At 43.9% G+C, this 15,572-nt stretch overlaps 1 protein-coding gene across 1 annotated transcript in view; it reads left to right on the top strand.

Moving 5' to 3' along the window:
* The window catches only part of Maea (macrophage erythroblast attacher, E3 ubiquitin ligase), a 33,553-nt gene that overhangs the window by 3,964 nt on the left and 14,017 nt on the right, over positions 1-15,572 (top strand). The window contains exon 2 of the mRNA XM_052198520.1: positions 13,606-13,788. Within this exon, the coding sequence (XP_052054480.1) occupies positions 13,606-13,788 (183 nt within the window). The remainder of the gene's footprint in view (positions 1-13,605; positions 13,789-15,572) is intronic.

Here is a 15,572-nt window from a genome sequence, read left to right as displayed (position 1 = left end):
ACCAGGCTGGCCTCAAACTCAGAGAACTGCCTACCCCTGTCTCCTGAGTGCTGGGATTCAGGGCAGACACCTCTGCATCCTCCCTATTTATGAGTTTGTAAAGGTTTATTTTTAGTTAGGTGTGTGTGTCTGTATGTGGGTATGTGCTTATGAGTGCAGGTTACTTGAGAAGACCAGAGGTGTCATCTCTGGAGCTAGAGGTGCACTTTCAGCTGCCTGGAGTGGGTGCTGGGAACCAAACCTCAGATCCTCTGGGGCAACACATGCTCTTAACCCCTAAACCATCTCTCTGGCCTCCCACCCCCTCCCTGTTTCTGTATTAACAATTCAACAGAATTACCCACACATGTGACCTTTTTCCCCCTTCTCTTTCATTAGACATCTCCTTTCGAATTTTTGGTCTGTGCTGTATCCCTGTACATCCAAGTACCTGGCACAGAGTCATGATAAACAGCCATTGGCCAAATGAAATTCTCCACTGTCTGGTTGGAAAATTTCTTAAAACTTAGTGTCACTTCCGTTCACTTCTCGGATTCCAGCATGCTTTTCTAGGCAGGCATGTCCCTTCTTTGTTTCTGACCTACTCGTGCCTGATTGCAACATCAGCTCCTGTCCATACAGGTCCGGCGTTCTTACTGATAACTCCAGCCTAGAGTCGGCCATCTGTGGCTTCTGCATTAGCCCAGCAGTTGCTCACACCCGGCCCCGACAGCTCACTTGCAGGGTGCCTTGCATCAGAGTTGGTTTACGTATTGCTCTTCTGGTTTACCTTAGACTCCTGTGCTTGTGCCATACCCCGTGGGCTCTGCTCAAGGCTTGGTTTTCATTGGTGACCCGTTTGCCTATATTCATTGCCTTGTTCCAGAAATAAGTCATCTGTTCCCTATCCCTGCTCACTTCATCCTCCACAACTGAGGCTGCCTTCTAGTTATCCAGTGAGCAAAGTGTCACGTTCTCTCTCTCTCTCTCTCTCTCTCTCTCTGAGAACTGTCTTTAGAGTAGCCTCACTTCTGTTTGTTTTGTTTTGTTTTTTGTTTTTTGTTTTTCCAAGACAGCCCTGGCTGTCCTGGAACTTACTCTGTAGACCAGGCTGGCCTAGACCTCAGAAATCCTCCTGTCTCTGCCTCTCCTGAGCACTGGGATTAAAGGCCGTGTGCGCCACCACAGCCCAGCTCTCACCTCTGTTTTTGCTCACATTGCCCATGGCCATACTGTTGCTCAGACCTTTTAACCACATGTCCATTCACAGCAACCTGCTAAAAGGCATCCTGGTGATCATCTTGACCTTTCGAAGCTAGTGATTTCTCTGTAGTCTTGAGGTACATTCCTGTTTGGTTTCAACAGTGGTTAATTGCCTGGCTTTCCCAGGCTCACAGCCAACTCTCATTCTTCATTATTGAAATAGCTGCAGAATACTGGAACAGCACCCAAGCCTGACCCTGGTAGTTGTGTTCTTGGTTATCACATGAGTCATGTGGAGTCTTAAAGGATTCTTTATCTTTATCCACATGGGTAATATGCCCCCGAACCCTGCTCCAGGAGCCTGAAAAGCATTACCTTGAACTCTGTAAGGTGCTTAGTTTAGCATGGTTAAAGTAGAATTTTTTAAATGATTTTTTTATTTTTTATGTGCATTGGTGTTTTGCCTGCATGTATGTTGTGTGAGAGTGTTGGATGACCAGAAACTGGAGTTACAGACAGTTGTGAGCTGCCATGTGGGTGCTGGGAATGGAACCTGGGTCTCCTGGAATAGCAGCCAGTGCTCCTAACTGCTGAGCTACCTCTCCAGCCTGTGTTGTCATTTTTGAAACAGGGTCTTGCAGTCTGGATAGGGGGGAGCTCTTGAGATCCCACCCCCTACTGAAGAACTGTTGGCAGTTGGTAGCTGTTGCTGGGGGAAGTAGACTCGTTCTTCTTTATAGGTGTGGTCACTGGTCACCTACCTAGACTGGCCCCGAACTCCTCAATCTTACTGCCTTGGATGCCTGAGTGCTAAGTTCTATGGTCTTGGTTTAGGCTTCAACTTAATTGCTTTCTCTAAAACTAACTCCCACCTTCCTCCTACAATAAAGGACAGCCACTGGGGCCAGAAATGTGGAAGAAACTTTGGCCCTACCCTGCCACTTGCTGCTGCTATGACTGGGTGTGATCTCAGCGCTGCTGAGTGCATGTGGCCCCCAGGTGGTTGCTTGTTCTACCTCTACCTTGTTCTGCCCTTCATATCCTTTTGCAGATAGCTAATAGTTCATAGGCCATATGGTTTGCCTGGTGGTTCCTTAAGTAAAGGTCAAGAGTTTTAAGAGGAGTCAGCCCAGCTCATCATGATGCCTTTCCTCTACAACCACAGTAGCCTCTCTTCTTGCAGATGTCCCCCAGCCCTCCATCCTATCTCCTGGCTTCGCATTCGTGTCACCTATAGAAATGGCAATTGTGCTTCTTTCTGCCTTTTCCTTACAGCCAGTACTTCATCCACTGCACTGTTGCTCATGGAAGCTCTGCTGAAGGGTAAAGGTAATTCTACGTATTGTTCTGGCCATTCTACCAGTGCAGTGGGATGGGGCTCAGAGAACATCAGGAAGCACTCATCAGCACACAACAATATGATTACCTGCATAAGACCTGCAGAAGATCAAAGACTCAAGTTTCCTGCATGAATAGGGGAAGAGCTCTTGAGGTCCCTACTCCTTACTCAGGAGCCATTGGCAGCCAATAGCTCCTGGGGAAGTAGAAGCTTTGTTCTTTGTAGGTGTGACCATTGATAGTTTCCCCACTCGCCATTGGATAGCCCCAAGCCTATCCATATGGGCAGCTCTAATTGGATTTACTAGGTTACAAGGGATGAAAGAAAAAAATAATGAAATTGGGATGAGTGTATTAGGGTGAATATGGATCTCTTATAGAACATCATGTATGCATGTTCTATAAGAGGCCTCACAGCCATCAGTGGGCATGCCTGTGGTGAGTGTAGGCAGAACTCTAATATACATGAGTAAGTCTTTGGTTGGTTGGTGTTTGGTTGGTTTTGGTTTTTTGAGACAGCATTTCTCCGTAGCCCTGGCTGTCCTGAACTTGCTCTGTAGGCCAGGCTGGCCTCCATCTTAGATCCTCCTGCCTCTGCCTCCCAGATGCTTAGAATAAGTAAATATTTAAGAAAAAAATTGTCACTGACTTCTGCTGCTGCCCAGACACATTAGAGATACCAAGTTTTCTACTAAATGTAAAATTTTAAGTATTTGGCACAAGCAGATAAAATAAGACCATATTGAAACTCAAATATAGTCTTCTAAAGAATCCTCCAAATATAAACTAAGAATTGATTCAAATGCCTAAGAAAGAGAGGACCTTTTTTCTCTCTACAAAGCTGATGGAGGTACAAACAATTTGTTGACAAAGGGAAATGTGTTGAGTTGAACTACACAAGGTGAGTTTTTATATGTTAAAAAGCTATAATTAATGACCCTGTAATATGCAGAGGCAGTTGTTTAAAAAACTTCCCAGTTGCCTGGAATAGCCCAGTACTGGATAGCTTTACTGGTGAATTCTATTGACCTTTTACATCAACCAGTATTATTCATAGTAAAACTATAGACTAGTGTTCTTTATGAATAAGGACATGCTAAAGCCCTCAGCAATTTCTAAATCTAAGTCAGGCTGGTAATCCAAGCACTTGGGAAGCAGAAGCAGGAAAATCAGATTAGGAAGTCTATAGTTAGTCTGGGCTGACACTCAAAACACTAAATGAAATTTACCCCAGAAATGCAACGTTAGTTTAATTCGTGGAAATCAGTATAATCACATATTATTGGAATACAGGACAAAGACCATATGACCAACTAAATAAATACAGAAAAAGCAATTGACAAAGTAACACCTATAAAAGATAAAAATACCAACTTCCTCAATCTAAGGTCTTGTAAAAAAAAAAAAAAGTCTATTGACATAATACCTAGTGGTCAGTGATGAAAGCTCCCCTAAGGGCAGCAGTAGCACAGACACCACCACTCCTCACGTACAGTCACCCTTGGCCTGCTGGCTGGACAGTGCGGACAGCAAGGAGGCCAAGGCTTCCAGATGAGAGAGAGAGAGAGAGAGAGAGAGAGAGAGAGAGAGAGAGAAAGAAAGAAAGAAAAAGAGAGAAAGAGAGAGAGAAAGAGAGAGAGAAAGAGAGAGAGAAAGAGAGAGAAAAGAAAAGAAAGAGAAGGAAAGGGAAAGGAAAGACAGAAAGAAAGATTGTAGATGACGTGATCACAGGTGCCTGATCCACATCAACACACAACTAGGCTTAATAATAGTTCATTGTGTTGCAGAGTACAAAAGTGGTATATAAAATTAAGCTATATTTCTGTACCCTAGAAGTGACCAGCCTAAGAAAATTTTGGCTTACAAAAATAATACAACATGTAGAAATAAGTAGTGTTAGGTTAGCATTACTTCCTGAACTAAGGAAGGGTTGGTGTGAGCTGTATCAAAATCTCAGCTGGCTTCCCCCCCCCCCCCCCAGAAGTTTGTAAACTGCTTGTAAATCTACAATATGAGTCAGGAACCCAAACTAGCCAAGATAACCTTATAAATAGTGGTTATAGAACTTGGAGTTTTGAGTTTCAAAACTCTTTATGGAAGTGTGACCAGGTGATATTAGCAAAACAATAGACAATCTACCCAAACTGACGGTAGACATTTATTTTGCATTGCTGAGGTTTGAACCTAACACCTTACAATTTGAACTTAATACCTTGCTGAGATAGCTGGATTTTCACAAAGTGAAGTTGGGTCCCTACATCACATCATACACGAAAACTAGAAGTCAAAGAACTAGATGAAAGATCTAAAATTTAAAAAGTCCAGAAAGCTAGAACAATAAAAATGATAACTCTGACCTTGAGTTAGTATGGATTCTCAATCCCTGAGCACAAGCCTGGGTGAAAAGCTGCTCTATGGGACGCTGTGAACACGAGAAGACTGGCTTCGGAGAGTGTCCATCCCCATCCGGAGGTAATACATGCTAAAGGGCTGGCCTTGAGCAATGGCCTCTGAGAGCGGGTTGGATTTGGGACAGAGCCCCAGTGATGAAATTAGGGTTCTTGGACTTTTGTATTTTTGAGAGTGTCTTCTACAGTTCAGGCTGATTCTGAAATGTGCTTTATATCCAAGGATGGTGACATTTTCTAAGTCTTGCTGTTTTACTTTGAACATACTTCTTTTGAGTTTTATTTTAACCCCTTGTTCCATTTGCCGTTTGTTTGTTTAGGTTTTTATTGAGACAGGGTTTCTTTGTGTGGCCTTGGCTGTCCTGGAAGTTAGCTTTGCAGACAAGGCTGGCCTTGAACTCAAGAGAGATCTGCCTGCCTTTGCCTCCTGGGTGCAGGGACTAATGGCCTGCACCACCACTGCTGGGCCAATTTGCAATTTTTAAACATTTTAAAAATGTTATGTATATGTGTATGAATATCTTGCAAATATTTATGTAAGTATACCACATTTATGCCCGGTGTCTGTGGAGTCTAGAAGAGAGTGGGGGATCCTCTACAACTAGGTACAGACAGTTGTGAACACATTGGTGCAAGTGCTTGTGTCTGTTGAGCCATCTCCAGCCCTCCATGTGAATGTGTGTGTGTGTATTCGTTTTCACCCACTACCCTCTGATCCCCTAATTTCCTATCAAATCAATCTATCTTTTCAACAAGTCCCCACCTTTTTTTTTTATATGTATATTTTTGTGAACCAGCGTGTTTAATTTAGAGTTGCTTGCATGAACATGGGAGGGAATTATCTACTGGAGCATAGGCAGTTGTGGCTGTACCACTGAAGAAAGTGGTACCACTAATTGCCTGTAGTTCCTCGTGGAGAGGTAGGGCTTCATGTGCCTCTTCCCAGTCCATGATGGAATACTAAACGGGCCCCATCTTGTGCAGGTAGCCACAGCACTCTTCCCCATCCTGTGACTCTTACATTCTTTCTACTTCCGTGTTCCTTGAGCTGTGGAGGTGTGACACAGATTTCCCTTTTAGGGCCCAGTACACAACAGTCATGTACTCTCAGCACTTTGGTCAATTATGAGCATTAACTGTTGCTAGCTACAAAGAGAAACTTCTCTGACCAGGACTGAGAACAGTGCTCATCTATAGTCCGAAATACTTAGAAGGCAGCTCAACAGCATGGCCGTTTAGCAAAACAGCTATAATAAGGTTCCCACTAGAGAACTAACCATAACTTTTGACCAGGTTTAGAGTACCAAATGTTCATTCCTCCTGTGTAGTGATCCTAAAATCCAATCAGAAAATGGTTGGTTATCCTAGCTAACATTCACACCACTATTGCAACAGTAGTCAGATCTTTCCTGGAAGGGTAGTAGTGTAGCACACTGGTTCCACCGCTGAGTAAGTCTAGTGATGACTATTTTTTCCTCTCTTAGCAAGCAGGCTGTGTAGTACCTTTCAGCACTATGAAAGCTAGCCAGCAAGAAGGAAGCCTCCAGCTCAGTTTCATCTTGATTTTTTCTATTTCTGCCACCAGAGTGTGCGGTATTTTCAGCAATGGGGTCTTACCATCCAATTCTTTTTGACAACCAGGAGATGGCAGTAGAGCCTGTGTTGTTGGTTTTTGGTTTTGGTTTTTGTTTTGTTTTGTTGTTGTTGTTGTTGGGGTTTGTTTGGGGGAGGTTGTTTGGGGGGGGGTTCGAGACAGGGTTTCTCTGTGTAGCCCTGGCTGTCCTGGGACTCTGTAGACCAGGCTGGCCTTGAACTCAGAAATCTGCCTGCCCCTGCCTCCCAAGTGCTGGGATTAAAGGTCCCTAAAACAATACAGCATGAGCCTGTATTGTTTTAGGGACCTTTGGGACTTCCCTGGCTAACAACTCGGGAGGCATCCCTCATCTGGCACTGAAATTTTCATTTAATAACCTATGACTTTTGGGAGCAGTATAATTCACCAGAGCAAAGTGACTACATCCAAAGGTTTTTTAAAAATTTTTTATCACAGTGTTTAATTAGCTTATAAAATAGGTTTTCATATGACTTTTTAATGCACCCTTAGTTTTGGTTAACCCTCCCTACCCCTTCTCCTCCCTCTCTCTTCCTAAACCTTTCTACCTGGATCGCTTACCTGTTTACTGCTGTGGTATCACGAGTTCTACTACGACTGATCTTGAACTCCTGTTCTCCTGCTCCCTGCCTTCTGGGTGCTTGAACACAAGCACTCAGACCTGTGCCACCATGCTTGGTCTGTGTGATGCTGGGGATGGAACAGAGGGCTTCATGCATGCTTGCCAAGCACTGCATCCTCTGCAGCACTAATCCCAACCTGAATTAATGTGGGCTTTGCTTGTTTGTTTGCATTTGTTTATTGTGTGTGCACATGTGTGGGTATGCATGAGTGAAGATCAGCACAGCATTCAGTTCTCTTTCTGTAATATGGGTTCCAGGTATCGAACTCAGATGATCAGGCTTGGGAACAAATCCTTTACCCACTGTGCCATCTTCCTCTGCATGCATACCAAAAGAAAATGTGAGACCATAACCACCAACAAGAGAGAGGGTCTTTGCCAGACTCAGCTCTGGCATTACCTTACTCTGAGGCTTGAAACCTTTTTAACTTGGTGTAGTAAAGATTGTGTAAGCTTCCTGAGATACCCAAAACAGCTGCTTACAAAATAGGAAAAAACATTTGCAAAACACCTATCTGGTAAGAGCTAGTATTAAGAATCTATGAAGAAGTCTTACTGTTGAGTAATAATTTAAAGTTTAAAAATGAGCACATATAGTAGATAAAGCAAAGACCTCAGCCACGTGAGCTCGAGGACCTGAGTTCAGATCCCAGCAGCCACATAAAGCAATGATGTGGTAGTAGCCTACCATAGTCCCGGAGACTGAGACAGGGTATCACAAGGTGACTGGCTATGTAGACTAGCCAAATTGACAAACTCTGGATTGGGCAGGAGACCCTGCACCGATAAATACAGTAGAGACTGATTAAGAAGACACCATTGACATCAGCCTCTGGTGCATGTGCACCGACATGCATCCCCAAACCTAAAATAATGGGGAGGCTTTAAAAGATACACAGGTGACTGGAGAGTTGGCTCAATGGTTAACAGCACTGACTGCTCTTCTGAAGGTCCTGAGTTCAAATCCCTGCCAACTACATGGTGGCTCATAAGCATCTGTGATGAGATCTGACCTGACGCCCTCTTCTGATGTGTCTGAAGAGAGCTACAGTGTACTTACATATAATAAATAAATCTTAGAAAGAAGGAAGGAAGGAAAAGATACACAGATAGTAAGAGCACACAGGCAGGTGCTCAGCATCTTTAGTCGTCAAGGAAATGCAAAGGAAAGCCACCGGGACATACTACTTCCTTCTGCTAGAATTGCTACAGGAAGAAGATGTGGAGAAATTGTAAACCCTTAGACACTGTTGATGGGAGGGAAAACCAGTCATGTTACCTTTTGAAACACTAGGGATTTTTTAGGTGGTTGCTGTCCATACAAGGAACCAAAAGCCTTACTTATAATGGCCCCCAAATACATATGGTCTCAATTTGTGTGCATAGACTGAGTTATTAACACAGGATTATGCATCCAGAGAGCAGAACACGGGCTCATTATGGTTACATTGTGGGTCGGTTTCAGAAACAACATTAAGTCAAAGGTCAGGGAAAAGTCCCAATAACTTAAGGCTTCAATTGTGTGACATTTCAAGAACAGAGACAGGGAGACCTGTCTGGGTGCTTGTGCCTTGAGAGATGGCCACAACATGATTATGAAAATACTCTCCAAGTAGAAAGTAGTAATGATTTCACGACCTTGCGATTATACTAAAACCTTTTAAGTGGTACCTTTTAGGGGGAGTTAAGAGTTTGTGAATTATATACTCCTTTTTTAAAAAAAAATTTGGTAAGGGTTGCTTTACTGATAACTGAAAAAGGTACAGCATGGCGAGATGATGTTTTTTGGCTGGGGTACACAGCTCTGCATAATCAGCAGTTTTCAGAATAGGTCCGTGGAGCGCTGGTGTCATGAATCCAGGTATGAGGTGTGGCTCTCATCACATCTGCTCCACATCCGTGGTGTGAGTCCCAGAAGGTGAGTTATCCTGCGCATGCGTGTACTACACTCAGGGAAGCTGCGGACATCGGGAATGCTAGATGCTTTGAGTTAAGAGGACTCTACTTTTACAGACATAGCACAAAGAGGGGAAAAACACAATTTGATTATATAACTAAACTATCTAGATTGCATTGAATTAAAATATATTAAGAACAAATTTCACTACCCTACCAGGGTCTTGGTGCACACCTTTAGTCCCAGCACTTGGGAGGCAGAGACATGTTGATATCTGTGAGTTCAAGGCCAGCCTGGTCTACAGAGCAAGTTCCAGGATAGCCAGGGCTACACAGAAAATGCCTGTATGGAAAGAGGGGGCTTCACTTCCCTGCCTTTCAGACAGCCTTGCTGCGTAGCCCAGGTTAGCCTCAAATTTATGATCTTCCTGCCTGAGTGCTGTGAGTAGCTGGGATATGACCGTCATATTCTGCCATGCCTGGCTTCATTTAGCTTTTATTAGTGCTGGGGGTCAGTGGTGCTTTGCTGTTTATAGATGTCTGTTTTTATGATACTGGGGCAAACCTGGAGCTCAGCTCATGGTAGTTAGTAAGCTATTTTTATTGTTATTTCTGAATTCCAGCATTGTTTATAAAAAGAAAGCAGTTTTTGCTAGTTGTGATAGTATATGCATATAATTCCAGCACCTAAGATGCCAAGGCACAAGGATTATGAGTTTAAAGGCATCTTGGGCTACATGAAATCCTGTCTCAAAAAAAGGGCAAGTAGGTACTTGTTCTCAAGTTTATCTTCCTCTCTGGGTTTATAATAATGGTCATGCCATGGTCTCAGCCTTGCTGTCTCATTTGTCCCATTTTCTGTCTCTTTTTCCCTTTTCCTTCATTTCTTCCCTTTTTGTACATTGATAGAGTTGTTTGTTTGTTTGTTTTTTCCTTACAAAAGCCATAGTTCATAGCCACACCCAGTTGAGGCAAGTGAGTGCTTCACATGGGGCCAGATGCAGCTGGGTGTGCAGTGCCCAGGACCCTGCCGGTAGTTGGTCCGTGTGGGAAGGAAGGGCTTCCCAGGGAGCTGCTTCTCTGAAGGCAGGTGTGAGTAGTTTATCCCTTTGACTGACAGTCTAGTTCCTGTGGACGGGGCACCACAGCTTTACTCTCATCCCTACTGATGGGCATTGAACTGGGCAGTCTGTTCCTTTCTCAAGGATGTTGTTACTGTATCATCTGGTGGGAGTCTCTTTCCGTGAGAAACTGCCCAACTTGGCAGAGAATTATTCAGGTGCCAACAGGGCTCAACCGTTTCTCAGCTTGAATGAATTGTTCTTTGAACCAGAGTTCTCCAGAGAACCAGAATCAATAGGATGCGTTTATAGAAATATTAAAAATAGGGAATTGCCTTGTGGGAGCAGGGAAATTTCAAGATAGCAGGCAAACCAGGTCGTGGTGCATTCTCAGAAAACGAAGGTCCATGGTAGAGTTCCAATGCAAAAATGGACAGATCTAAGACCTGTGTGCAATGAGCCAGAAGGCTGAGGGCAGCGTCCCGGCTGGAGGATGCACGCACATGGGGTCATGACTGTGGGCTCTGTTCAGTTCTTCACCTGGGCAAACAAAATCCACACCAAGAGGCCATCAGCTTTACTGAGGAGTGGCTCGCTGTCTCATCCAGAAACATGCTCACAGACGTCCAGAGTCTTTGGCCAGAAATCTGGGCACCTGTGGCCTGATCAAGAATACCCACTGCCACTATATTTTATATTTCCTGGTGACAAGCAGCTATATAGATCTTCCACATGTTATGAAAGGAATTTCTTTTGAGTTCTCTGACTTGTTTTGAGAATGGGATTTTTGCTATCCTAAATTTTAATTTTTGTGTAAGCATTCCATAATTTCCTGGGAAGTGGTCATGCTAGATGTGTACCTTTCTTTCTTTCTTTCTTTCTCTCTTTCTCTTTCTCTTTCTCTTTCTCTCTTTCTCTTTCTTTCTCTCTCTCTCTCTCTCTCTCTCTCTCTCTCTCTCTCTCTCTCTCTCTCTCTCTCTCTCTCTCTCTCTCTCTCTCTCTCTCTGTTTTTTCGAGACAGGGTTTCTCTGTGTAGCCCTGGCTGTCCTGGAACTCACTCTGTAGACCAGGCTGGCCTCGAACTCAGAAATCCGCCTGCCTCTGCCTCCAAGAGTGATGGGATTAAAGGTGTGCGCCACCACTGCCTGGCTAGACGTGTACATTTCTAATGGCTTCCCTCCAGTATCTGACTCTGTTCTCTTTCCTTAGGTGGTTGTCTGCAGGGCAGAAGTTTGGTTTTGGTAATGACAGTTAATGATGAGTTTTCTTTCATAGTTTGTTTAGTGTCATTTACAAAGCTTGTGACCTTGTTCAAGGTCATGACAATGTCTTGTTTCTTCCTCAGATGATTTACAGGAAGTTTCAGCATGTATGTTCAGGTCTGTGACCTGTTTCAGGGTGGTTTTGGTAGATGGATGAGGCATAGCTTGGTTTTCACTGCTTTCAGGGAGTTCCTAGTCCTGATATTGTTGCTAAAACTAGCATTTCCTTTGGCCTTGTGGTTGGACATGTGTGGGTGGGTGTGGGGCTCTATTTGTGGGTGTTCCATCTTCATTCATTTGATCTATATCTAATCTTACCAGCACCTTGCTAAGGGCATCACAAAGGTTAATAGTTATTTCTTTTTGTTGTGGCTTGGTTTGGTGCCGTGTGGTGTGGTGATGGTATTGAGATGGAATATTTTTATGTAGCCCAAGCTCAAACACAGTATTCTCCTGCCTTGGACTCCTGAGTGCTGGGATCACAGGTGTATGCCCCCATGCTAGGTGTAATAGTAAGTATTGATATCAGGTCTCAGTCTATCAGGTTGTTTCCTGTCAAAGTGTTAGATGGGGTTTGTTTTGTTTTGTTTTGTTTTTTTGCCTCAGACTCATTATATAGTCAACAGGGATCTGATCTTGAACTTCTGATCCCCCTGCCTCCACCTTCTGAGTGCTGGGATTACAGGTGTACAACACCACTATGCACAGTCTGTTTTTGTAATGAGTAGGGATCAAAGTCAGGGCTTCATATGTGCTGGACAAGCTCTGTCAGTACCAACTGAGCCACATGTCTGTCTTATCTACCTACATACCTATCATCCATCTATCTGTCATCTGTCTACCTATCTATCTGCAGTGACAACACAGCTTAGAATTGTTACATGTACATATGTGCTGTTACTTGTGTACCCTCATAGTCTCTGGAACATTCTGTCTGTAGAACTGAAGTTTTGCCAGTAGAGTTTGACCATGCATGCTTTTGTTCTCTAAGAGCTTGATCTTTTTAAGAGTCTTGTTCAGTTGACTGAAACAGTTGTCACTTTGTGTTCAGCTCATCGTATCTAACATGCTGTCCTTAGGGTTCACCCATCTTCTGGTATATGGCAGGCTTTTCCATTGTAAAGCTGTATTATATGTATATGCTGCATTTTCTTGATTCATTTGTTGGTGAACACTCAGATGGGGATGTTGCAGTGAGCGTGTAAGCAGACATCTTGTAGAGATTGTGCTTCTGGATATATACCCTGGAGTGGGCCTGCTACTAGATGTAGTTGTCTGTCCACAGTGTTCCTCTGATGGGTCACAGTAGCAGCAGCATTCCATCCTTACCAGCAATACACTTGGTGGATACGGTGTGTTTTTGGTGTAATTTTGTTGTTGCTGCTTTGAGACAGGATCAGTGTCTGGAACTTTCTGTGTAGCCCAGACTGGGTGTGCAGCACAGTAATACTAGCGTACTTGACAGTAGAGATATGACCTGTGGCTGTAGCTTAGCCTTCCACAGAGGTGGCACAGCTTACTTGTGTTGTGCTCACAGGGGCCAGGAAATGAGAGGGGTGTGGAGAGAGGGGTGTGGCGGTGTGTGATTTGACTATTCTTTACATATTCCTTACATTCTCTTCTTCCTGTAGGAAATGGGTTGGTTTTGTTTGTTTATTTCTGCAATTGGAATAAAAATATTTTTATGGAGGAGAAATGTTAATGTTCATTTGTAATTCCACATGAAATATGACTTCACATTAACCCTGAATGATGTAAAACTTTTTGGACTGATTAATCCTGAATATTCTGCCCAGTGTGGTCCTTACCTCCAGTTCCCCACTGGTCAAGTGGGAAGGACCCCTTTTCCCTTACCTCCTTTTTAGTCACTTTTTAAACTGTTTTTCTAGATGAACTTTGGAGTTATTTTGTCCATTAAGGGTGTGTGTACGCGCATGCCTGCCTGCCTGCCTGCCTGCCTATCTGTCTGTCTGTGTAAAGACTGTGACCCAGCAGTGTTCAAGGGCTAGGGCATAATGTGCCTGTCTTAGGTCAGCGTCCCCTCCAGGCTCTGGCCAACTCTGCTATCATACTTTGTGGGTCCTGGTCCAGGGTGCTGTGAGATTTTTTTTGAGAGCTGAGAGTCTTAGGTTGCCTGTGCCAGATGTGAAGGAGGCCCATGTACAGAGCTGTATCCATGTATTGAAGGTCGGGGCTCAGGTTCTTTCTGCCTTTTCTTGTCTAGGTGCCCTATGAGACACTGAATAAACGCTTCCGAGCTGCTCAGAAAAACATCGATCGAGAGACCAGCCACGTCACCATGGTGGTAGCAGAGCTTGAGAAGACCTTGAGTAGTTGCCCAGCTGTGGACTCTGTGGTCAGCCTATTGGATGGTGTGGTGGAGAAGCTGAGTGTCCTCAAGAGGAAGGTTTGTCCTCTGGGAGTAGGCCCTGGCTAGGAGCTTTGAGACAGGCAAGCTGGGCAGCATGTTCTGGCCTTCATGCTGCTAGAGAGAGAACTGAAAGCGCCTGAAGCCTGACCCAGGAGGAAGCTAGGGCTTGCAGGCTGGTGGTTCACCCGAGAACTTGCTGGAAATGTCAGAATGACCTAGCTCTGAGGATGATTCTTTGAAGACATGAATAGTCCTTTAAAACATTGTCCCAAAGGGGTTAGAGAACTCAATCAGCAAAAGAGATTTAGTAGTCTCAGTCACAGATAGGAGTCTGATATAAGAAAAGATGCCCAGGATAGTGGTTCAGAAAACAACTTGAAAACCTGTAGGAAACAGAAAGTATAAAAGTTTGTTTAGAGTTTTAAAAAGTATGAGTGAAAATGCCAGATTAAAAAACAGTTAACCTGGGGCTGACCACTGTGGCACACACCTAATCCCAGCATCTGGGGAAGAAGAGACGATCCATTTGAGTTTAAGGCTGGCTGGTCTGTGTTCTAAGCTCCAGGCTGGCATGGGCAACATAACGAGATTCTGTCTCAAGCAAATAATAACCAGACTAGTGGAATTAGCCCTGTACCAAGACTTGGAAAGTGGTTCCAAAGAGATTGTATATAATATGGTATAAATAGAAGGGCAAACAGAGCCCAGAGAAGGGTAGAGGCAGGACAGGGTGAATGATAGGGCTACTAAAGTCATTGGCTCATACAATGAACAACGGGTGAAGATGAACTTACCTAGTGTGTTACACAGTGAGACGGAAGAGCTCACACTGAGAGCAACCTCAACAGTAGCCAAGGAAAGGAACAGAACATGATGGCAGTGTTTGAGGAAAGCAAGCCAGCAGGGGCCTGCCTTGTGGTGTCTTGCATTTAGATATTAGCTATATGGCTATAAAAAGTTACCCTTAATGAGATGAGATCTTGTTCTTTGGTGACACTGGTCTTACAGAAATTCAGTGGCACAGGGTTATGGCAGCCATGTTGGGCAGCGCACATTGAGAACATTTTTTACCTAAGATATAACTTAGAACCAAGTTGACTTTTTTTTTAAACTATTCTATTTTTAAAAAGAAAAGATTTATTTATTATTATATCTAAGTACACTGTAGCTGTCTTCAAATGCACCAGAAGAGGGCGTCAGATCATATTGATGGTTGTGAGCTGTCATGTGGTTGCTGGGATTTGAACTTAGGACCTTTGGAAGAGCAGTTTTAACTGCTGAGCCATCTCTCGAGCCCCCCAAGTTGACTTTTAAAGGATTTAAAAACCAGGCTTGGCATGTTAGTTGGGTTTTTTTTTTTTTTTTTTTTTTGGATTTGGTTTTTTCGAGACAGGGTTTCTCTGTATAGCCCTGGCTGTCCTGGAACTCACGCCCTGACTGTCCTGGAACTCATTCTATAGACCAGGCTGGCCTCGAACTCAGAAATCCACCTGCCTCTGCCTCCCAGAGTGCTGGGATTACAGGCGTGCACCACCACTGCCCGGCGACACCTGCTTTTAATCCTAGTATTCAGGAATTAGAGCTAGAAGGATTTTTGTGAGTTTGACAACAGCAGGTTCCAGCCCAGCTATGGCTTCATAGTTGGATCCTATCACAAAATGAATGAATGAAGAATCACTTTATAGTAATTAAGAGAGGAAGTACAACAAATTTCAGATTTTAGGCATCTGACAATGTAGCTTAAGCCAAAGCAAGATCCATATTTATGGTAAACCGTTTTGAGTGAAGTGAGGCCTCACATGAGCTCGGCAAGCACTGAA

The sequence above is a fragment of the Apodemus sylvaticus genome, chromosome 11 (assembly GCF_947179515.1).
Source record: "Apodemus sylvaticus chromosome 11, mApoSyl1.1, whole genome shotgun sequence".
In the NCBI taxonomy this organism is placed as follows: domain Eukaryota; kingdom Metazoa; phylum Chordata; class Mammalia; order Rodentia; family Muridae; genus Apodemus; species Apodemus sylvaticus.
The sequence above is the reverse complement of the archived record's forward strand: the minus strand, read 5'-3'. Positions and strand labels throughout refer to the sequence as shown.